Source organism: Leishmania martiniquensis, chromosome 5 (genome assembly GCF_017916325.1).
Source record: "Leishmania martiniquensis isolate LSCM1 chromosome 5, whole genome shotgun sequence".
Taxonomy (NCBI): domain Eukaryota; phylum Euglenozoa; class Kinetoplastea; order Trypanosomatida; family Trypanosomatidae; genus Leishmania; species Leishmania martiniquensis.
Genome location: NC_090140.1, coordinates 230,554 through 253,734, shown reverse-complemented (window position 1 = coordinate 253,734; position 23,181 = coordinate 230,554). Strand labels below are relative to the sequence as shown.

At 66.9% G+C, this 23,181-nt stretch overlaps 4 protein-coding genes across 4 annotated transcripts; all 4 read right to left on the bottom strand.

The window, feature by feature from the left end:
• Nucleotides 1-267: 267 nt before the first annotated feature.
• LSCM1_07746 (uncharacterized protein) lies at nt 268-8,334 on the bottom strand (the record flags this gene model as incomplete). Its single annotated transcript, XM_067325105.1, has 1 exon — nt 268-8,334. The coding sequence occupies one exon, from the start codon at nt 8,332-8,334 to the stop codon at nt 268-270; it is 8,067 nt and encodes a 2,688-aa protein (XP_067181310.1).
• A 1,083-nt stretch (nt 8,335-9,417) lies between these two features.
• On the bottom strand, nt 9,418-10,458 carry LSCM1_07745 (uncharacterized protein; the record flags this gene model as incomplete). Its single annotated transcript, XM_067325104.1, has 1 exon — nt 9,418-10,458. The coding sequence occupies one exon, from the start codon at nt 10,456-10,458 to the stop codon at nt 9,418-9,420; it is 1,041 nt and encodes a 346-aa protein (XP_067181309.1).
• Nucleotides 10,459-12,843: 2,385 nt separating this feature from the next.
• LSCM1_07744 (uncharacterized protein) lies at nt 12,844-20,721 on the bottom strand (the record flags this gene model as incomplete). Its single annotated transcript, XM_067325103.1, has 1 exon — nt 12,844-20,721. One exon carries the CDS (start codon nt 20,719-20,721, stop codon nt 12,844-12,846), a length of 7,878 nt encoding a protein of 2,625 aa, XP_067181308.1.
• Nucleotides 20,722-21,915: 1,194 nt separating this feature from the next.
• LSCM1_07743 (uncharacterized protein) lies at nt 21,916-23,157 on the bottom strand (the record flags this gene model as incomplete). The annotated part of the gene is made up of 1 exon (XM_067325102.1): nt 21,916-23,157. The coding sequence occupies one exon, from the start codon at nt 23,155-23,157 to the stop codon at nt 21,916-21,918; it is 1,242 nt and encodes a 413-aa protein (XP_067181307.1).
• Nucleotides 23,158-23,181: the final 24 nt, after the last annotated feature.

Genomic DNA, 23,181 nt, shown 5'->3' with positions numbered 1-23,181 from the left:
ACCACACGATGCACCTGCTGAGGAGAGAGGCCGAGAGGGAGAGCGGAAGGCCTTCCAGGATTTCATGGAGAAGGCCACTCAAGGCGCACTGCAGCGCATCAGTCGTCGCAGTGGCTGCCCTTTGGTCACACGTCGCCGGAAAATCGGCGTCGGCGGGGGAGCAGAGAGAGGAGAGGGCGATGGGGGCCCACCCAAACCTATTTTTGAGGAAGTGCGCGAGCACAGATGCACAAACGTGATCGCATGCGCATCCCCCTGGCCGGCGCGTCATCCGTCGGAGGTCGGCGCTGCCTGCGACGTACTCGCCAGCGTCGGATACCCAACGCTGGCGAGCTTCCGCAGCGTGTCCGCTGCCGTTGGTCGTCGCGGCCGTGGTGGTGCAGCGATGGCGGTGGCGGGCCGTGTGTCCTTGAAGTAGGCATCCGGCCCACGATGGCTATTGAGCACCGGCGAGGTCCGCTTGCCTGAACCGAAGCTGACACCTCTGCCCTCTGCCGCATCCGTCGCTGCGGAGTCTCTGTGGTACGCCCCGGGGCTAGGGCTTGTGTTCAGCACCAGAGCGGGCCGCTCCGCCAACCCGAACGTCGGCCCAGGCGCCGACCCCACGGCTACCGGCGACGACTCCTTGAAGTAGGCGCCAGGGCCCGGGGTAGCCGTGCCTGCTACCGCATTCATCCGCTCGCCAACGCCGAAGCTCGGGCCCGCTCCAATCGATGTGCTGTCGAGGGTGCTCGCACGGTAGTAATATCCTGGCCCGGGGGTGTCCAGGCCGCAGCGTGCCAAGTGGGGTCGCTGCTCTGCTTGCCCAAACGTAGTTGCCGTGGCGGCTCGAGCCGCCACAGACGGGGTCCAGGGGCCGAAGCTGCCGGCACCGCCTTCGCGGTGGTAGGCGCCCGGTCCGGGGTTCGTGTTGAGCACCACGTCGGGCCGCGCCGCTTGCCCAAAGGACGGCGCCGCGGTGAAGACGCGGGTGGCCGCGTCGTAATCAGCAAGAGCGTAGCTGCCAGGACCCGGATTCTCGCTCAGCGGCGCCGATGGCCGCTGCGCGCTGCTAAAGTGTACCGCCGGGGTTGATACGGAGGCCGATGTTGCGTTGAAGGAGGGCGCAACCGCGTAGGCGCCGGGGCCGGGTGTTGTTGCCAACGTCGCACCAGCCGCGTCGTCCATACGTGCCGCAGAGCCAAAGGACGGCCCTATCCCGATCCCGTTGGCCATACTAGGGTGGTGAAGGTCATACGTCCCTGGGCCAGGTGCGTCGCTGCTGCCGTTCAGTGTGTTCAGAGGGCGCTGTGCCAGACCGAAGGCGGCGGAAGGGCCAGTGGCTTTGCTGCCGCCACTGTGGCGATGCGACGTCAGATCGGCAGGGCTGTAGGTGCCTGGTCCCACGAGCGGGGAAGCGTCGACGTCGCCGCTGCGCAGCACCGGCCGCGGCCCACGCGGGATCGTGAAGCTCGGTCCTCGTCCACCCACCTGCGTGCACTCGATGGCGCTCCCAACGTCGTACGTGCCTGGGCCGGGGGTGCCGCCGCCGATGCCACCACCACGCACGTCTCCTCTTTGCGGACCCTCTTCGTTGCCTTGGTACGGGCCCACGGCCACCGCCCGCGGCGCTTGCGAGAAGCTCGCAGCTTGGCAACTCGCGGGTGGCGCTGGAAGGTCATAGGTGCCAGGGCCCACACCACCGTGGCTGCTGGCGGCCCTCTCCATCCGCGGGGCTGTGCCGAAGCAGTGCGCTGCTGCCGGACGTCCTTGCATGGTGAACCCGCCCGCCTGACGTGCTACCTGAGTCGAGGCGTAGGCGACCGCCGCGTCGTAAGCTCCTGGACCTGGCGTCTCGCGTGCGGTGCTCGATGAGTCGCCGTGACGACTCAGCATCAGCGCTGAGCGCCGATGCTCCTGGACGGCGACTGGGCACTCGTAGCTTCCCGGGCCCGGCTGCGGCTCCTGTTGTCGTGCCGCGTGCGACGCGGGCGATGCCATTTTGTAGGCTGGCGCGCGAGGCCGCACATGCGGATCGGCTGCCTCGATCACGTAGCAACCAGGCCCGACATCGCCCTCGGCGGCTGTAGCGGAGGAGCTGGCCAGTGGCATGCGCGGTGCGGTGCCGAAGCGGTGTGCCGCCGCTGCACTGGCTGCCGTATCGCCGGTAAGATCGTACGCACCCGGGCCGATGTTGCCCCCCTGCGCCCCGTTTCCTCCTCCTGCAGCGTCAGCCGGGGCAGAAGGCGCCATGCGCGAAGCCTGCGCGAAGGTTGGCCCTACTCGAGTCGAGCGCAGTGTGGAGGAGGCGTTCATATTCGGCCAATACGCCCCGGGGCCGGGCGTCGGCGACAAGCCTCCAGCCTGGGCGCCGACCGCCGCCGCCGCCTCGAAGCCGCCGACAGGTGCGTCCGCCCAGGCGTACCGCTGCGCGGCCCCAAAGCGCACCCCAGGCGCAGATGGCCGCACCGCCGCATCCGCCACATCGTACGCCCCAGGCCCCGGGGAAGGCTCCGGGCCTGCGTCGCTGAGGCGGGCGCCGCTGACGCCGGCTGCGCCATCAGTTGAGAAGGCCGCGGCGGCGACGCGCGGTAGAGTGGCTCGGAAGGCGGCATCAAGGCTGTACGCGCCGGGGCCTGGGCCCACCACCGGCCCGCCACCCGCCTCACCTCGCTGGTCACGATCGCCCAAGTTGCTGCCAGCACGCGGAAAGCTGTAGGCGGCGGGGCTCGGCACCCGCGAGCTGTGCGCCAGACCTGCCTCAATGTCATAGGCACCAGGACCGACCCCGCCCCTTTCAGCGGCCTCCTCGGCGAGTCCGGCTTGGCGGGCCGCCGTTCCGAATTGGTGCGCCGACGGCGTCGGGCGGGTTGCCTCGTCGTTCGGCGAGTAGGCGTTAGGGCCCGGTAAACTGGCTGCGCCCCCGGTGCCGCCATCAGCGCCGCCCTCGGCAAAGCGAGGTGCAGACCCAAACTGGGCCGCACGCGCCATGGCGCCTGCTGCGGTGACGTACGCGCCGGGCCCCGGGGTGTCGGTCTCGCCAAGGGCGTGCGTGCCGTCGGCGCGCGGGAAGCTGGCGGACGGAGCAGTGGGCCACAGCACACCGGGATTCGGCTCGTAGGCCCCGGGGCCCGGCACGCCTGCAGCCGCGCGTGCGTCGCCGCCGCCCATAATGCGCGCCGCTTTTCCAAAGCGCCCCGCAGGCGACGCCACAGCGCTTCCGGGGTCGGCGCCCATGTCTGTGAACGCTTCCGGCGTGTATGCGCCAGGCCCTGGGCCTGCAGACATCGCCACTGCGGTGCCCACCTCTGCCAACCGTGGCACAGTGCCGAACCGCACCCCGCCATTGCCGTCGCCGCCGGCCACGAACCGACCGTCCCGCAGCACGCGTACTTCGTAGGCACCAGGGCCCGGCCCGCCCACACCGCTTGCCACAGCGTCGGCGGCTGCGGCAGCGGTGCGAGGCGCAGAGCCGAAGGTGTAGCCGCGCCCTGCCTGCACTAGGTCAGGCGGGTACTGTGGGTCGTACTGCCCCGGCCCCAGCCCAGAGCCGGCACCGGCGAACTGCCCATGGAAGGGCATCGACGTATCACCGCTCACGTTGTAGTCGGCCGGGCCTCGTCCGGGAGAGGCGCGTGCTAGCACCACACGTGGCGCGCGCTCCTCCACCTGAGAGTACTGCGGGCTGTAGGCGCCAGGGCCGGGAACTGCTGCGGCACCGCCAACGGCGCAGGCGCTGCCGCCGTCGCCGTCCCTCCGCTCCAGCGTCGGACGCGCTACCGCAGAGCCTATCACGGCGCTCCGCCCCGGTGGGCTGAGGTCCACCACCTCGTACGCTCCGGGGCCGACGCCGTCGCCGCTTGTGCCACCACCGCCGCTGTCGGGTGAAAAGCGCGGCGCCGTGTCAAAGACGACGCTACGGCCCGTGGGCACCGCAGGCACGCCGTACGCACAAGGGCCCGGAGTGCTGTCGGCAGCGTGTGCGTGGTTGTTGTCAGGGAAGCGTGCGCTTGTGCGAGCCAGCGAAAAGGTGCGTGCTGACGATGCGTGGATGTCCACGGGGTTGTAGAGCCCTGGGCCTGGAAGCTCTGCCGCGTCCCCCGCCTCAGCAGGGGCGGTCGCACGCGCGGTGGGTATCACGGCCCCTCGCCCTGCCGGGAGCGTGGGCAGCATGTAGCTGCCAGGGCCGACGCTGGTAGAGGTCGCCCCTGTTGGTACGAGGAGTGAGGCTCGCGGGGCGCGGCCGATAATAGCGCCGGGACGGTTCACGAGGCGCGTGGCGGCGTCGACGTCGTAGTCGCCAGGGCCGGGGGTGACTGCATTGCTAGGGAAGAGGTTGGCGGGGAGGTAGGGCGGGTGCCCACTCGCTGTTGCCACGGCACTTGACCCTCCGCGGTCGGCCGTGACAGCCGCCAGCGTCGGCTCCCATGGGAAGCGCGGCGAGCTCATGCGGAGGTACGCCGTGGGGCCACTCGGCGGCAAAGCCGGCAGTGTGTACGCACCAGGGCCTGGGCCGCCATACGGCGCCTCCTTGCCCTCGTCCCTTGTGCACGCGTCCGCCCCGGCGCGCGGCACGACACCGCCCTTGATGCGTTCGTGCAGCACTGCGTAGCCGCTCTCCACATCATAGGTGCCTGGGCCTGCACGGACACCATGGCCCGAGACACCATCCTCGGGTGAGCTGGCCGGAAAGCGGGCGCCGCTGCTGTCGTCGACCGTGAAGCGCGGTGCTGTGCAGATGAGCGCGCTCGACGCAGAGCGCTGTAGCGCACGATAGCCGGCCTCCAAGTCATAGGCGCCGGGGCCGGGGTGCCTGACGGTATCCCGGGCCCAGCCGTTCAAGCCTCCTCCGCCCTCTTCAGCTGCACAGACACACCCTAGCGTACTTGAGGCATGCCGCGCTGCAGTCCCAAAGGACCACTGCGGGCTGTGCCGCATGCACCACGCCTCGCCGCAACGCACGTCGTACGTACCGGGCCCAGGGCCGAAGCGGAGGTCGCCGCTGATGGGGTCCGGCGAAGCTGCACGTTGGGGCAGAGCCGCACCACCGCCGCCGGCAAGAACGTCGTCATCGGCGCCGCCCCCGGCGGAGCGGAGCGGTCCTCGCGGCCCTCGGTCGTGGCGGAATGTCATGGACACCGCCGGCGCGCGACGTTGCACCAATCGCAGCGCACTCTCGAGCTCGTATGTGCCTGGGCCCGGCTCTTCGCACGGCGACGCGGCGCTTTCACTGTATGCACGGCTGCCGGCCTTTGGGTCTTTGGCGTCGGCGACGGCACCAGCGGCGGGTGCACACACAGCTTTCACTGGGAAGCGCTGGCTGGTCAGACGCAGGGCTACGCCGCTCCCGACACCTCTCCATACACTGCCGTCGGCAACTGCCGCCGCCGCCGCTGCCGCTGCTGCCGCGGATGCGCTGCTGCAGTTGGCTGTCGTTGGGCTTGCAGAGGCGCTGTGCCCAATGATGCGCCGATCGCCACCAGCAAGGGACGGGTGCGCCACAAAGTTCGAGGTGGTTGTGCCGATGTACGCGCCACCGGCCCAGTCGCGCCACGGCAGGACGAGCGAGGCGCGCCGGGTCGCTGCTGCTGCCGCCGCCCGTGCCCCTGCCCTCTCCGAGGCTGGGGTCGGGGATGATGAGGCGGCGCCGTGCCTCCTATCGCCTCCGCCTGCTGCTGCTGCGTCGGCGGCGGTGGCGGTGGCGGGAGCAGCACAAAAATGTGCCCCATCAGCGGACTTGGAGAATCGGTAGCCCATCCGTGCCTCGCCGAGCGGCTTGCTCTGGTCGAAGCGGTCGCCGCCGACGAGGTTGTAGGCCCCAGGGCCCGGCAGGGCGGCCGCGCGCTTCGCCCAGGTGGAGCTGTGCACGTACGCATCACCGTACTGCAGTTGCAGCTGCCGGGCACCGGTCCTGGAAAAGACAACACCTTTGCCGATGGCGTCTTTATCGGCGGCTGACCTGGCGCCTGCGTCCTTGCCATCTGTCGCGCCCTCATCTGCGGTGGTGGCCGTCCCCGTCGCGACGGCGTCCCCCGTGTCCCCCTTCCGCTTCTCTTCGCCTTGTTGCACATCGTACGTGCCCGGGCCGGGGGTCGTGGACTTGATGGCCGGCATGCGCGCTGCCTTCGGGATCGCGGCAGCGCGGATTCCGTGCGCCGCTGAGCTGGCCGCGTAGGCGAGATCCACATGGTAGGACCCGGGACCTGGCACCCCGACGGCAGGGCGGCGACGGGGGCGGGAGAGAGCTCGCAAGGGGCTCTCTTCGTTGGACAGCGGCTGCTTCGGTGGCTTCGGTGGTGACGGCCTGACTCCAGGCGCGGTATGGCCCGCTATGGTGCCAACGTCGTCACTTGGGCCCCTTTCTTCCCTGCTCTTCTCGCCGGCTTCGTTGTGCTGGTCTTCCGCAGCTGTCACCACTGTGCCGCTCTCGGATGCTCGTCGACGGGAAGGCTGCTGAGGTGGCTGCTCATCCTGAGGCGCTGGTAGCGCTTCCCCCGTCGGCAGACCACCCTGAGCCGTCGCGCAGGACGGCCGTATCCCTGCCGCTGCACATGGAGTAGCCTTTGCCCTGCCGCTGCAGCCACCTGAGCGCGACGGCTGCGACTGTGGGGCGTCGCGGGCAGCGTCCATGATCACCTCCATGTATGTCCGCCGCGTCGTGGATCCCATGACGGCGGCGCGGCCACGCGTGCGCTTCACCTTGGGGTCATGCACTGCCTGCCTGAGAGGCGCGCGGCGCCGCTGCCTGGAGCTGCTGCGCCTGCCCAACACGCCGTAGCGTCCGTTCGAGGAGGCGGAGGAGGGGCATCGACTGTGAGAGGAGGTGCTGGCAGATCTGCTTCTGTGGTCGACCTTGCTGGTCAGCATTACCTCCGTGTAGAGGGCCTCGTGCGCCTGGTAGGGACATCCAGCGGCATGGGAGGCTGGGTTCACCGCCATAGTCAGGCTGGGGAGCTCGGCCCAGTAGCACGCGCAACTGCGCGTGGCGATGTCGCGGAGAGTGACCTCGCCCTTCTCGTGATCGATGCGCTTGCGCGCGGACGCAGCCACAGCCATCGAAGCTGCCGTGGTCGATGGATCACCGCAGCGTGCACCGCTGAGGCGACCAACACGCCGATCACCATGGCGGTGGCGTCTGCCGTCTTGGGGCGACCGCGGCAGCGGGCGCCGCGTCGGTATCGTTCGTGCCTGATGCGGCCACTGCAGGCGCACGGTGTCTGCAGTGCCCACGTTCGACGCCGCTGTTGCGCCACTCCTGCTCGTCGGGGCCCCTTCGGCAGACGACACCCGACGACCACACGCGGGTGAAGAAGACCGGGTGCGGCACTCGCCGTCGGCGGCGCTGGCGATCACGCCACGAGAACGACGCGCATGAGCGTTCACGTGATCTGGTAGGCCGTTGCGGTGGCACGAGTCGTAGCGGTGGCTGCAGTAGGGACTCTTTTGGTGCCGTCGAGCCCGCGGTTCCCGTAGCGGCGAGCCTGAGCGCGAGGACGAGGCCGACGGCTTCGAGGGGCTGGAGGTGAGTGCGGAGGTGTCTGTGCTGGTAAGTGTAGGCGGCGATGCCTTCACGAACGCCGCCGTCGACCCCGCAGCAACGCGCGGATTGCTCGCGCTTTCCACGATTGCCTTCTCGGCCCCCACCGAGCCCCTTGCCGTTTGAGCCGTCTTCACGCCGGCGCGATGGCGTCTGTCGTCGACGATGATGTCGTCGCTGTCGAAGTCCATGGAAGGTACTCGAACCACCGCAGAGACATCTGGACATGTCTGCCTAAGCGCAACGTCCTCCTGGCGCCGCCGCTGCCGCAAGCCTGAAAGGAAGTGCGAGAGGGGAGCAGCCCTTTCACTCGAGGCGGCGGCGTGCGCTTGACGGCGGCCTTCGTCCTTCAACACCGCATAGAAGCGCTGGAAAGAGCGTTGCACCGCATCCGCGTGGCCGAGAGGCTCGCGGTCCTGCCTGGCGGCGTGTGCAGTGGGGGAGTTGGTGGTGTACGACAGCAAAGGCGAGTGCGCCGCAGTTGCGCGCGTGGTGCGGGCCTGCGCGCGCCGCCGCTGCTGCTGCCACTCCTCGTAGAGCTGCACTGCGCTGGAGCGACTCAGGCTGCCCATCGCTGGCACCTGCAGGTAATCGTACGCGTAGGAGTCCCCACAGGATTCCGATGTATGTTGACCGCTGCTACGGCTGGCGTGGTCGGCCCGCCGGCGTCCAGATCTTGATGGTCGCCGCGGCGGCGCCGCCACGGTCGAGTCGGTGGTGGCTTTGCTGGGGCACGCCACTATGGCGACTGGGGCGATGATGGCGTTCATGTCCAGCGCCACCTCACGTAGGTATGCCGCGTAGGAAGAGGACGGCATGGGGGGATGGTGGTGGTGAAGAGGGCTTGATGCTAGCGTGCCGCGGCCCCCCTCCTCCCCCCTTCTTCCGCGCTTTACGCACCGGCGCAAATACGGACAGGAGCGCTTCACGACGCCAACGTAGCGCCTTTTTTTCTTCGTTCGGCTCTCCCCCTCCTCCGAGATGGAGAACGCACGCCTTCACAGGTGCTGTCGGTGCGTGTGTGTCGGGGGTCACAGAAAGGCCTCACCGTATCCACAAACAATGAAGGCGGCCACGGCTGTGCTTCGTGGATGCGAACAATGGTCACTGTCGCCACTCTTTTCTCTATGTCTGTATGCATGTACGTACGTACGTACGCTTGTGTGTGTGTGTGCACGCGGATCTGCCTCTCTCGCTCCCTGCGTGTCTGCCTGCCTGCCTGTCTCTCTCTCTCTCAGCCTCTGTCACTGCCTTGGACAGAGATCGGACATACATTCGTGCAGGTATGGGCTCGAGTGACGCACGCGAAGTGCCATTCAGCGAGGGAGTGCGCGTGCCGGAGGGGGGAGGGGAAGGGGAAGGAGAGTGAGGTGAGGAGCACGGTTGTGTGTGTATGTGCGTGCGTGCGTGTGTGTGTGAGGGAAGAGAGAGAGCGAAAGGGGTGAGGCGCAAAGATAATGTCACGGAGTGCATCACGACAAGTCTGCGGCACCGACACGCCTTGGCCAGCGCTGCTAGCGGTGATTGCCTACCCCCCTCTGCGATCGCTCACGCTGATAAGCGAGCAGATGCGACAAGGCGCCATACACATAAGGGGGGTGGGGGAAGGTGCGCGTCTGTTTGTGTTGGTGTGGGTGGGGATGAGAGGAGGTGTGGGCTGCAGTTGATTTGAGATAGTAACGAATAGGCAACGACGACCACCGTCTGCCACACATTCGCGTACGCGCGTCCAAAGGTGGGCGTGGAGAGGGCGGGAGCGTATCTCCCTCGGCCCCCCACCCGTCTGTGTGCGTGTGGGGTGGGTGGTGGGTGGGGGGGCATGTCGCCTTCGGTTGACGACGTGCACATCGCATTTCCTCTATCGCGTCTCTCTTTCCCACCCAGCAGTGGCGGAAGAGACGCTAAAGGCCCTTATTGAACTCGACGTGCGTGATGGGGTGGCCAGCGGCGTTCGTCTGCCGCTGGAACGAAGCTTCCAACCAGCCCACCGGCACGACCGTCCTCTGCGGGAAAACGGCAATGCTCATCGGCAGCGCGATGCACAGCACACCGACCAGCGTCAGCACATGCACTGGTTGGTAGAGCTGCGCGCGGCGCTCTGCGAAGATGCGGATGCCCCTTGTTGGGTGAAAGAGAACGTTCATGAACGCCGGCGGCAGCAGCATCAGCGGCACAGGAATTAGGATACGACTGAGTGCGACCTGCGCCACCGCGAGGCGCCCGGCCACGGCGGACGGCTGACCGCCGTTCAGGTCCTTGCCCGTCTCTGGGTCCTGCACGGCGATGCCGCGCAGCACATCGCGGAATCGAATGACGCCGAGGTTGGCCATGTTCGCACATGCCACGGCGGTGTACGGGATCATCAGCTTCTGGAAGAGTGCCGCCGACGACGTCGACGCCGATACAGCGGCGGCGGCCTTACTTAGCCGGTACGAAATGCCGCACGCCGTGCAGGTGGCGACGATGTAGCCCATCGCGAGCGCATGCAGCGGCAAGCCGTCCCTCCCGCTGCCGTTGCAGTAGTTGAAGCCCACGTTGTACGTCTGGTTCGACAGCTGCCAGAACACTGCCCGGATGGGGGTCTGCTGCGATGGCGCCAGCATGCCGCAGAGGTTAATGAAGTTCATCGGCACGAACGCAGAAAATCGAAAAGGCAAGAAGATGGGCCTCTTCGACACCGGGTGAACGATGCCCTCGACGCGCTGCCGCGCGTCGAGGTAGTCTACCACCTTCACCTTCGCCCACCCCTCCTCACGGCGATCCACGCGCTCGAGCAGCGCCTCGCTCGACGCCAGCCGCATCGGAGAGGTCAGGAGGATGCGAGGGTCCGTCATGGATAGGAAATGCAAGAAGCGGCCGCTGTACGTGCTCTGGTCAAACTGCAGGTCCTGCGGGAAGTGCAGCACCTCGCCGAGGGTGGTGTCTGCACTGAACTGCTGCATGCGCACAGGAGCACGCGCGCGCCGTTTCCGTGGGGGTTGGCCCCTTTACCACCTGCCGAGGTGGCCGATTTCGGCGCCGCGGGAGGGAGAAAGAGAGAGAGAGAGGGCGTGGCGGCGGTAGTGGGGGCTTAGAGCGACGAAGGCGCGCAGATTCCACAGCAGCAACGGTACAACCGCCAATCGCTGCAAAGGGGTTGGGAAGGGAGGGGAGGAGGAGGAAGCAGAGCAGGTGAGGGTGCGGTGGGAGGCGCCGCGGCGGAGGCGAGAGAAGGGAAAGGGGGACGGGGGACCGCTCGCCACCCTGGTGAGAGAGAAGGCAGTAGGGTGGAGCAGACGGCGTTACGACGCGACGCGCCGTGACCGCCGCGCCCATCATTTACGGCACGCCTCCCTCGCCCCCTCTCCTTTTTTTTCAGCGTTGCGTTTCAAACACAAGCGCTTTTCTTTGTTTTTTTTCTCTCCCTGCGACTGGGGGCAATAGGGACGGCGCGGATGCGCAGTGCACCAAAGACGGGACACCCAGGCATCTGCGTGATCACGCGAGGAGGCAGGGACGAAAAGGACAAGCACAGGATGTGTGGGGTGGGGGGCCGGCACAACCGCTCTCCGGACTCCTTCCGTTCTTTTTTTTCTTCTCTCGCCCTCTCCCACGAGCCTTGCGGCCATCGACAAGACGGACGGCACGCACGAGAGCGCAATACACAGAGGAGAGGAGCGCAAGACGAGCAGGGGGGGCATGGGAAGGCGAGGTTTGCCGGTGGTACTACGTGACGCTGACGCCCCCCTCCCCCCTCCGTGCTGCCGCCTGAGCGAGTGCAATACGCCAGGGACGCCACCGAATACACATACAGGACAGCTCATACGTGTGCGCGACAGCGGCACTCGCGCACCATATCCGCCTGCCCATGGACACGCGGCGCGGTTCCTCACCCACTGTCTTCTCATCTGCTTGCCACACAGCTGCGAAGGAAACGGTCTCCCCATCGAGCCACCGGCGGCATGCGTCGGCTGCAGCCTCGCCACGAACGGCGCTACCGAATACGCCAAGAGCAAGGGGCTGAAGACAGGAGGGGGGTGGAGGAGGCTGGGGCACGTCACCGCCGCCGCCGCTGCCGAGAGCGTACAAACCGGCGGTGACAGCCCCCCTGCGGCACCTGCCTGATAAGGCATACGGTACGTGCCGGCCTTCGCTATCACCGAGATGGGGACCTGTATGGCGAGAGAGAGACAGGCGGGTGGGGGTGGGCGGCAGACGGTTGTCGCGGCGGTATTCGGAGACTGTGCTCGGACACGACCCGCAAACAGCTCTGCAGCCTCCAACAGGCCCAAATGCGGCAAGTCGGGGCTGCCGTCGCACGTGCGCGTTGCTGCGGATTCGGCGGAGGGGAGGGGGGGCAGGACAGTGGACTGAGGTGGCTGATGCCAAAGCTGTGCTCAGGGAGAGGGGAGGGTGGTGGTGGTGTGGTGGACGTCACTGCCACACGAGCTAACGCGCGCGCGGAGAAGGCGCAGCCTTGCGGCATGGAGGCTTGACGCTCGGAGACGCGATGGTCGTCGTCGCCACGTCCCCAGGGATGGTGATGGCCAAGGCGGCCGTCCCGTGCACTCTCCTATCCCTCTCCCCATCAGACCTCGATCAAGCGCGCAGCTACCTCTGCCGCGGCGCCTCAGCGTTGATTGGCGCAGTGCAACGAGGCCTTTCGCACGACTGAAGTTTGCTAAGCGGATCATCTAGCGAGGAGGGGGAGGGGCGCCACGCGTCGCGATGGCGCCTTCTGTCCTGGGCATCTGCGAAGAGAAGGAGGGGTGGGGGTGGGGAAGTGGCGGTCTCGGCAGCTGCGTACACTGTATCACGCACGCCTCGACACGCTGAAGAGGGCGACAGCCACGGAAACGCGCCCTGTGCCGTGAAAGGTACGGAGCTGCCGGCGGCCCGGGCTGCTACGTCGGAAAGCGGCAGAAGAGGTACGCCTAACCCCGCACATTTCGAAGGTGTAGGCTTGCTGACATCGTCAACAAGGGCTGGCGCGCGACACGAGAGTGTGCGCCGTTAGTACCGCCTCGGCAGCGGCGCAGCAGCAACGCCATTCCTTCCCTCTCTTCACACATACACATACACACACACACACGAACACGCCTGACGACCACTGCCGCCAAACCTCGGCTGGGTGCAAAGGTTAAACTGCACCGGCCTGCGCGGACAAGTACAGAAGCTTGTGGATGCCTTGAAGCGCTCACGACTTCGTTAGAGCCATGCGGACCGCCGCACCTCAGGTCGAGCGGGCACCGATGCCTTCTCGCGGGTATGGGCGTTCCGTAGCGGGCGCTGATAGTGCCCATGAGCGCGACGCAGAGGCGGCCGGGGCTGCTGAGGTTACCGCAGCTTCACTCGCTGTCGCGGAAAGGTGCACCCTGCATTCCGCAGGGTGAACGTGCCGACGCTGGTTGCTCATGGACTGTGTCCAGTGGCTTCACAGACAGTGCCGGCGCACTCGCGTCCGCCTCTTCACGCGTGAATACGCGAAAGCGTTCTCCCAGTGACGTGGACGTCCGCTGCTCATACAGCTCATCACGTAAAGGCTGGCGAGTGCAGGGCGACGCGTTGACGCTGGCCCTGCCCATGACATCTGTGCCGATGGGCACGGAAGTCCTTACGCCGGGTGTGTCGGCCAGAGACGCCCATGCCGATGGCGTTCCACTCGCCATCATCTTTTCGGATGCGCGGCACTGCCGCTGCGGCTGGGAAAGACCGTACTTGCGGCGCAGCTTCGAGGCGAGGCTCTCTGGCGGCAGGCGCGGCGGCGTGAGGTGGCCATGAAGGGGGGCTGTGTACGCACCTCTTGGCGACGAGGCGGCTGCTGCTGCTGCAGACGACGGCGCCGCCCCGCGCCCCTCCGCTGCCGGAGCCGTGCGTTTCGAAGGCTGCAGCGCTGGCTCCGGTGCAGATGGCTGCGGCGACCGGGGCGAGACGAGCGTTGGGTGCCCGTGGCGGCGCATGACCACGCCGGGAAGGCCGTCCTCCTCCGTGCCGGTGGTAAAGTAGTTGGGGAAGCTGTGGAGGAGTAGCGCATCTAGTGCAGTGAGCCTCTCTAAGAGGTCCGCCGCGACGAGATCGGTGCGGCTCACCACCCTTTCATCACCATCCGCCGCTGCCGAGCTTGCGTCTTCCAGATCCCTAGGCAGCATCGACCGCAGCCCCGAAGCGGAGCGTAGCGAATCTTGCCCCTCCTCGCGCTTCCGCTTCGATGCATCGACCATCCCATCGTCTCCACTCACCCCTCCCACTGGAAAGGAGAAGCGCACCCGACGGCGCGAGTGTGATGCGGCAGTGCGCATTCGCTGCCGCTCTCTTTGATGCGTTGGTGAGTCGATCGGCGTCTGCCCCGAGCCGTCTTCGGCGCCCACCGGGCCCTCAGTCTCTGATTTCGGCGTTGATGCGGTAGCCGGCGTGTTAGCAGTACAGACTGCCGCATCGGCGGGCGTGAGTGGGCGCTGGAGGGCGCCATACGCCATAGCTTCCAGGCTCGTCGCACCCGCGTCGCCTGAGCTGTGCGCCGCATTGACGGCACGGCCGCTTTCTGCGGCCGTACCCGCTCCAGCTCCCACCTCCTCGGCGACCTGAGCCTCGAGGGGTTGCCAAGACGCCGCCGACGAGTAAGCGAGCGACGATGGCGGGGCCGGCGGAGGGGAGCTGCGAGGCGTTGAGTCGGTGTGCTTCGCCGCAGAGGACGGGCTTCCAGCAACACCACTGTTGGGTGCGTCTGACTCCGTGCCGGGGGGACTGCTGGCAACCCATTTAGCGTCACTGCGAGGGCTACTGTCAGCGATGTGCTCGCCTCGGTCGATGGACAAGGGCCGCGCCTCCGCTGCTTGCGTCGGCGCACTGGGCGCCTTGGCGAGGGCGTCCAATACCGGGCTCAATAGGTAAGTAGACTTGTCTGCGGACGGCTGAGCCGCTGTGTCAGGGACAGCAGCGGTTGGGCTGCCTGACGCCACGGCAACGTGCGCGTCATCTGCGCCGCCAGCGCCAGAGTCGGAGGGCTGCGGCCCACCTCCGCCGTGGCTGTCACCGTTTAGGAGAGAGGACAGCTTCCATGAAGAGCTGCTGCTGCTGCTGCGGCTCTCTGCGGGATCGGCATCGCCGCTGTGGCTCGCACCCTGCTCTGCTTCGCCATCAGCGTCCATGGCAACAACAGACGGAGGTGGTGGCCGAACTGATACCACTGGCAGAGACGGCAGCGGCGAGATCTTGTGCGTGCCGAGCACCGCCGCGTTGCACATCGGCACCCGCGCAGCAGCCACATCCGCGCCTTGGCTCGCCGCGCCGTTGTCCTCACCTTGTGCCACCGTCGCACGCTGCGCCCCAGCTTCAGGGTCACGACGGACGCCGTCATCCCCACCTCTGATCGCCTCTTGCGTTGGCGCAGTGCTGCTGTCGTTGTCCTCTTCCGCTTCTTCAGTCATCACCCCAACGGGCGACATGGGCAAGGAGGGCGCAGCGGCTGCGTCACCCGCATTGACACTACCGCCTGCATCTTTCTCCTCTTCGCCGACCGCGTCTGCCGTCGCAGTGGTCCCTTCCGGCACGGCGGCCGAGAGTGATTGCGTCGCATCTTCCTCTGCTACAGAGGCCAGCGCCGCCGCCGCCGGCGAGGTCGCTGCCCGGAGAGAGCTTTTCGAGGACGAGGACGACGCCGCTACTCGCTGCGCCATTGTGGCGACCCCGGCAGCGGACTGCTCACGTGGCACGGGGGCGGTCACTTTGGTAAGCGCTCCGACAGTGCCACTGCCTTCCTCGACGTTCGCGTCACTGCCGCTTCGCGTGGTAGATAGCAGGCTGCGACTGCACCGACCGCCCCGCTGCGCCGACGACAACGGCGTCGCCTCGGCCGAAGCGAGGCACAGCAGGCTTCCAACGGCCGTCATACTACCCCCGCGTGGACCGTCGCTGAGGTCCGCGTCCATCGCGACCGCCGGAGAAGGGCTGCGGCTGCAGCTTAGGATTCTCTGCCCTGGTGGACTGTCTTCGGCTATCGGTGACGGCGGTCCACTGCGCACAACTCCGCTGCTGCTCCTCCAGCTTTTCTTGCTGTTCGCCGCGCTGAGGGAGGCCGGGCTTGGCATCCCTCTCCCTTCCTCGCATGCGAGGCTGCTGGCCGCAGAGATCGCGGGCAACCCCACCCATCTATCAGATAGGACTGCACTGTCGCTCTTCTCACTGCCTCCGCCGTGGTCGGGTGCCGTCGCAGTGACTTGAATACCTCGACTTGTTGACAACGCCGGTGTCACTGGCTCATGATGGCTGCGCACGAGGCTGCTGTACGAGACAGCAGCAACATCGCTGAGGTGATACGGGCGATTTTCTGCTATGGTGCTCTGCTGCGGCAACGGTGGCTCATGCCACTGCGCTGACGCCTCGCGCTCGTGCCTTTCCACCGCCTCGCACGCGACACGCAGCACTAGTATGGTCTCCAGAATGTAAAGCCGCTGAAGCGCGTACCTCGCTTCCCGCTCCGTCGACGCGCACTCTCGTCGCGCGCGACTCTCCCGACGCATCAGCCGTGCTCGCAAGGCGTTGTAGATGGCCGTGGGCGTGGGCGTGAAGGGGCGCAGTGGCTGCGCCGAGTCGGACAGCGCCGACGACAGAAAAGCGCCGGAGGAGAGCGAGTGCGGGGCGGCGGGTGAGCTAGGCGCGATGCTGCCGTCCGCGCAGGCGGGCCTCCGCCTTCCTTTACCCCGCAACACACTGTGATGCCCGGCGCACTGGGGAGCGGCGTAGAGGTCCGCGCGAGGGCGCCGCTGCACAAGCGTTGACGCTGCGACCGACTTCGGTTGGCTTTCACCCGCGCTGGTCATCTCCCCAGTTGCGACAGCGGCAGCAGTGCCACCGCGTTCGTCTGCATCCCAGTGCATCATCGACAGCAGCGCCAACGTGATGTACTCGTCCAGTTGTTGCGGACGGCAGCCAGCGCAAGACGGCCGCAGCGCCTGCGCATACGAGGCCGTCACGTGCGCTATCGAGACGGTGTTGGCACCGGCCTCATGTGCTGCAGGAGGGAGAAAGCCCCAATCAATCGCCTTTGAGGGCTCCTGTTGCTGCTGGGGCCGTTGACTTTGGCATGACTCGTAGTACTCGGCTCGCAACGCTGCGGCACAACGCGCCAGTCCCGCCTCCATAAGGTCGGTGACGCCAGTCGGCGTGGGCACGAACCTCCTCCACCGCTCAGAGGGCGCGAGCGCGGCGCGGAAATGCGGTCTTTCCTCGTTGTGTTCTTGGCTGAAATGCTGACGCGGGCAAAGATGCCCATGCCCGCTGCGGTTGCGCCTTGAGCGCGCCTTTATGAACATCTCGTACCTGGAAGTGCCACCGCTGTTGCTCTCGGTAGATGCGGGGGGCTGCGATGCCGTCTGTGCTGCGGCATCTTGGAGCAGCTGCTCGTATCTGCGCTGCAGTGCGCTAATGGCGAAGTGTGCCGCATCGCCCGACCGCCGCACTGAGTCGGAGCGGTGCGGGCTTGCGTCGGCGTCGTCCATTTTGATATCTGCCGTACTCGGCCTCTGCGCCTGCGCCACCGTGCCGGTCGCGTTGGAGGCGAGGTGGAGGGTGCTCGCAGCAGTAGGCGGCTGCTGCAACGGTTCGCGCACCTCCGCCGCTGTGCGGGCACCTGAAGAAGGCGCAGCCGTCGACTTTGCGGGGGCCGCCGCCTCGCGCGGCGCAGGCGATGAGCTGCTCCTGCCGCTGTAGCGGGGCGTGACGTGGGCGCTGTTACCGTATGACTCTTTCATACGGGTCTCGGCCGAGGCAACAGCAGCGGCGGGGTCCCCCACGCGTGATGGAGGCGGCCCTGCAGTAAGACGAGGGCTGCTCCTCGCACAGCGCCGAGTAGCGCGCGATGGGCGGGGTGGCGGCGTTGCTTCTGCCTCTGCCGTCGCTGCCGCCGCCGCCGCCTCTGGACTTGCCTCCGCCCACAGCTCGCGCCGTCGGCGCTTCTCCAAGATGCTGTTCAGAACGATGAGGTCGCGCGCTAAGGCTGCTTCATACTGCTCGAGCCGAGAGGGAGTGACTTGCCGCGGCGAGTGCGCGGTGGTGCTGGTCTGATGAGCCTCTGCCGCGGACCGCTGGGCCCTGGCAGGCGATCGCAACAGAGATGCCGTGCGGGACGCCGCCGCTGATACAGCTGCCGCAACCGCCGCCTCCTCCGACCGGCTCTTTCGCTCTGCATCGCGAAGTCGCAGCTGGGCAAGTCGCGTTTGACCGTCACGACGCAGCAGCTGTTCCTGCCGATGCCGTTCCTCTTGGCGAGCACGCCACGATATCGCGAAGTGGTTCACTGACGACAGGAAGCGCGACCTCGAGTGCATCTCGCGACGTCGCGCTGCGAGAACGGCGGCGGAGGGTGTCGGCGGCTGCGGCACCACGTCGCCAGAATCGCCACGACCCGGGCTGTCGTGGAGGAGCGCGTCGCGCCGAGCGCCCTCGTAGGAGCGGTGAAGGGAGCGCGACGAGTCACCGTCGCCACACAGCGCATGTGAATAGAGCCCCTGCCGCGCTTTCGTGGCGGGCACAGTCGTGCCACCGGCAACAAGGTCGCGACGATTGTCGTCACGACCGCGACGGCTGCTGTTGTGATTTCGTTGGCCGTCGCTGCTTGCAGCTCCGTCAGAGAACTGTGACTCCAGCGGCGGTACCTCTGAAGGCGAGCCCGCCTGGCGCCTCTTCGGAACGTCGCCAGCGACTTCCTTCCCCTGCTCGCGCCCCTGCCGTCTGCACCATCGCTCCCCCTCTTTGCACCGGCGATGAGCCCTTTTGGCACGCGGCGCGGATGCCGAGGACGAGGCGTTGGTGCCATCGGTGCTGCTGTCACAGCTGCAGCTGCGGCGCCGATCGCCGACACCTCCTTCCGATGACGACGATGGGGCCGCTTCGCGAATGCCCGCGCACCGGCGACAGTGCTGTTGACGCCGCCGGCGGCGGTCAAGGCATTCCGCGTCGTCCTTCTTGCGACGGCACGTCTCCCCCCCAGCACCGCTACTCGCGCTCCCCACAGGTGCTGCAGGCGTTGCGGCAGCGGCCTGCGCTATCGATAGCGCTGCCGCTTCTGTGCCCCGGTGAGACGTACCATCTTTGCCTTTGTACGCAAGAAGCTCGGCGGAGGCGTCGCTCGCCGAAGTCGCTGCCATGCGTGGAGCCGACACAGGCTGTGACGTGGCCGCAGTCTCCGGCACCGCCACTGGGGCAGCGGCTGGCTGCTGCTGCTGCTGCTGTGGACTGGGCAGCACGCCAGCCGAGGAGGGGCTGACACTGATGTCAGCGGCCTCCCTGGCATATCCTGACGTCAGCCTCTGCGCCGCCGCGGCGACGGCAGCAGCCGTGGAGGTGATCTCTTCCTGCTGGGGAGTCAAGTGCTGCTCCTGCTGCTGCACCGAGGAGGGTGAGGGCCGGAATGGCTGCGGCGTCTCATGTGCCGCACTGCCTTGCGCGGGCCGGCTGAACCGCCGCTTGAGGATGGAGGAGATGCGCGACAGGCCAGAGGCGAGGCTGCTGAGAGTGGAGCGGCGGGAGCCGGAGCTACGAAGGCTCGTCCTGCTCTCAAGGCTTCCGGCAGCGCCATCGGTGGCGGCGCCCGACTTGGCTGCCACGGAGGCGGTGCAGTCGCCGCAGATCGTCTTGGTGCGGAGCGACTTCAGGATGGAGGACGGTCTACTGTGCTCTTGAGGGGCGCTTTCGCCTCCAGCCTGCGCCCCTCGCGGCAGGAGAGGGCTGCCTGGCATCAGCGTGCGCTCTTCCCCGACTCCCCTTTCATGGCCAGCGTGGCGCTGGAGCAGCGGCGGTGGTGGTGGCGGCGGAGAGCAGCGCCTGACCGCTCCGCTCGCAGTATCATCGACCATCCCATTCAGTGGAGTCCACTGCGCCACAGTAGACAGGGGTTGGGTACGCAGATCCAGCGCTTTGTAAGACGGTGCTGCTGCCGATGCCACGACTTCGCGAGGCGTGCTCAGCGCCGCCGGCGCGTTGCACGCATCCACCGAGAGGCTAAGGGACTGCCCTCGGCGACCTGCAGCTGTTGGCGGCACGGAGGGGCGGGCGGAGGAGGAATGCGGGCCGCCTCCCACTGCACCGCCGGACTTCAGGACATCATTGCTAAGGTTCGACACTCGGAGCGAGGCGTTACCGCGCACCGACATTGCGTTCGCCACCGTCATTTCGCTCACAGTGCAGTACGCCGGGTCCTCTTCGCTCTGCACGGTGGCGGACAGCAGCCTCTGGTGCGGGAGGTCCACGAAGGGGAGCGTAAAGCACTCGGGGTTCGTTGGCGACACCGTGCATGGCGTTGCGCCGCCGACGGCAGCTGTGCTCAACGTACTCGTCGTGCCTGGTGTCGCTGGCGGCGGCGGTGTTTGACGCGCAACGAGTTGACGAGGCCCTCCACTGACACTAGCCACCCCCGTCACCACCTTAACGAGCAGCTTCTTTGGGGCTAACTTCTCTGATGGGCGCACGACAGGCAGTGCTGTCCCAGCTGGCGGCGCCTTGAAAGGGCCGACAGCCAGCAGCGGCGGTGGCGGTGGTGGTGGTGGTGGAAGCACTACTTGCTGAGCCGCTTTTGTTCGCGATGGCGGCGCAGCATCAGCTGCCGCCGCCGCCATTTTGTTCTCCTCGTCAGTGTCGCAGCTTCTCGCCAGCGTAAAGTGTATACCGCTGCTTGTGGTGCTCGCCGTCGGCTCGGCTGCGCTGAGACGCGGCTGCTGCGGTGTTCGCTTCGTTTGTGGTAGGCGCAGCTGCCGAGATGGAGGCGTTCGCGTGCCGTCGTGAGCGACACCGCCGGCGACAGCCTTCTCACGCCGTCGCCTGAGGCTGGCTCTGCCGCAGCTAGAATCGCTGCCATCGTCGTGGCTGTAACTGTCTGGGCTTCCACTTCGACAGAGCTGCTGGCCCTCTAAGTCGAGCCGTCGCACAGCCTGCATGAAGGCCGTCTTCACCTCCTCCGACGAGGGAGAGCGGTGCGAGGGAGTCTTGTTGGGCACCTCGCGGAGGTGAATCGCCTGAAGCGGTGGCTGCTGCGAGGCGGAAAGCAGCGCCCACATCGGCTTTGGCCCTCGTGTGGGCATCGGGCGGGGCACATCACCGCCGCCGGCCCGTCCGCTCCCATTGCTGTTGTTCGACGCTGACATGGTGCCGCTACCACCACCGCGACCACTGAGATTCGATGAGGCGATGGAGAACTGGATCGAGGCAGTGCTGCCCTCGGCGTCATCCTCCATTGTGACGACTGATCGAGTGAGGAGGCAAGGACTAAGCCGCTGTGGACGCGCGAGACGTGGCAGGCGTGTACGAAGGCGCCGGTGTCTCTGTCCCCATCAACGAGGAGCACCGCGCACGCACATGGAGGTGGACAGGGAGAGGGGCGGTGAAGGCGAGGGTCGTCAACGCACGAGATAGAGAGGGCCAGAGGAGGAGGAGGGAGCGCGGCACTCCTTAAGTGGCCGACGAGGAGGCCACACGCCGTGCTGCGCAGCCCCGGGGTGAAGGAGGGGCGGGGCGGGGCAGACCGCAGCGGTGCACGGCGCGCACACACAGAGGCGAACGGCGAGGGACGAGTGACCACGGCCCGCCTGCCGCCGCCGCCCCTCTCTCGCTCTCATGCACAGGGCAGAGGAGAGAGGAGATGGGTGGGGGTGGGGATGGCGGGATAGAGCGTGCACGCGCACGCGAAGGCGATGCGAGCGATTGCCCAGCTAAAGGGACCCTTTCCTTCCACCTTCGCGCCGCTCCGTTGTAGGCACGCACGCGTACAGACACCTATAGCAGCACCCCCTTGCAGGTCTTCGCTAAAGCGATGTGTGCGTGCTCGAGAAAAGAGTGGGGCGGCATAGAAGAGGTGACGCAAGCACAGCCGCGGCTGTCACCACCGTAGCAGTCGAGAATGAGGAGCATACTATAAAGGCGGGGAGAGAGGGGATGGCAGGGATGAGTTGAGGATGCCCTCGACAAGCAGTATACCCAGTAGTGCAGGGCGACACCGCCAACGTACCCGCACAGAGGGCCACGCGCGCGTGCGCTGCGTAAGCTGTGTGTGTGTGCACATCCCGGCACTGAGGAGCGAAGCGCATCGCATCACCTCCCTCCTCCCCCCTTCCTCCCACGCCCGACGAGCCTCTTGTCTCGTACGGCCGCCCCGACGCCCGTCCTCGGCTCCGACACGGCCGGACATGGGGCGAAGTGGGATGTGGAGGCCCCGTCTCATCAGCGCGGCCTCCCCGTCATCGCTGCTGTGGCCGGTGATGTCTTCCCTCCTCCACCTTGCATTTTCGATTTAAGTGATGGTGAGATGCGCGTGCCGCCGTGCCTGCGCAGGCGCGTGTGGCTGTGACTGTGCGCGTGCGTAAGAGAAGACATCATCTCCGCGTTGTGCCACCCTTTCCTTACTCTTCTCTGCTTCTCGTGCCTAGTTGACGCTAAAACGTGTTCCACCGCACAATGTGCGACGTCGCGAAGCGAGAGCTGCGCACCTGGCGCTTCTCGGCCTCTGCTGCGGTTGCGTAACCAACGCTTACGATGACTGGTATCGTGTACCGTCCTACCGGGACGCCCAGCGCCCGCTTCACAGCGTCCTCGTCGATGCCCTCCATCATGCACGTGTCCCAGCCAGCGGCAGTGCAGAGCTGCACGAACGCTGCCGCCGGTATCATTGTCTGCTTCCACGCGTAGCCGGCACGGCTCACCGGCACGGAGACGAGCGGCGTGCCAGCGGCTCGGCTGTACCACGAACTCACGATCGACTTTGCCGCCGCCATCGACTGCATGGAACCGCCGTGCATAAAATAGTAGACGTTGCGGAGGTAGGCAGCACCGTAAAGGGGTCCGTAGTAGCCCGTCTCGAGCCCCATTTCGAGTGCCTGTGGCGCGTTTCGCTCCGGCTCCATGTCTCCAACAAACACTACAGTCACCGGTGCCTGGAGCACCTGCGGCTGGCCGAGCGCCGCCTGGAACAGCTGCTCACGAGCCTTCCTATCTGTGACGACGACCGCGTGCCAGCCCTGCAGGTTGAAGCCGGTGGGAGCGCGGGTCGTCGCCACCAAGATGCGCTTGAGGGTGCCAAGGTCGATCGGCTTCGCTGTGTCGAACTGCCGGCACGTCCACCGGTCACGCACCGCAGCTTCGACGGCGTCGAGTGCCGCGCCGGTGCTGGCAGGCGCTGAGGATGCCCCACTCAACACGGGAGACGACAATGCGGCAGCTGCGGCGTTCGTGCGGTTCCATGCCATGAGATTGCGCAGCCGTGCCAGACAGCCGCCGCTACGACTGATGCTGCCCTTGCGCATCTCGCTCTCGCAGGCGCTGGCGGCGTCGCTGACGTGAGGTGAGGTAGCGGCCGTACCTGTCCCTGCTTCGACGAGCAACCAGCGACAGCTCTGGCGAAGCGTCACGGCGTCCCCTCTCTGCGCGAGCGGTTTCTCTTCTCTGTCGGTGGGGGCGGCAGAGGCCGGCGCAGCGATGGTGGATGAGGCCGAATGTTGGTGTGGGCGATAGAGGGGTGAAACAGTAGAGCCGAGGGGCGCCCGTGCGTGAGAAGCGAATGGAATGGGGAGGGAGAGACGGATATGTTCACGTGGGTAGGACACATGGGCATATGTGCGTGCGCTCGTCGCCGTCGCTCGCGGCGGCAGGGAGGCAGAGGAGTGAGGGGCGGCTTCCATGAGCGATGGGCGCCTCCGTCGACT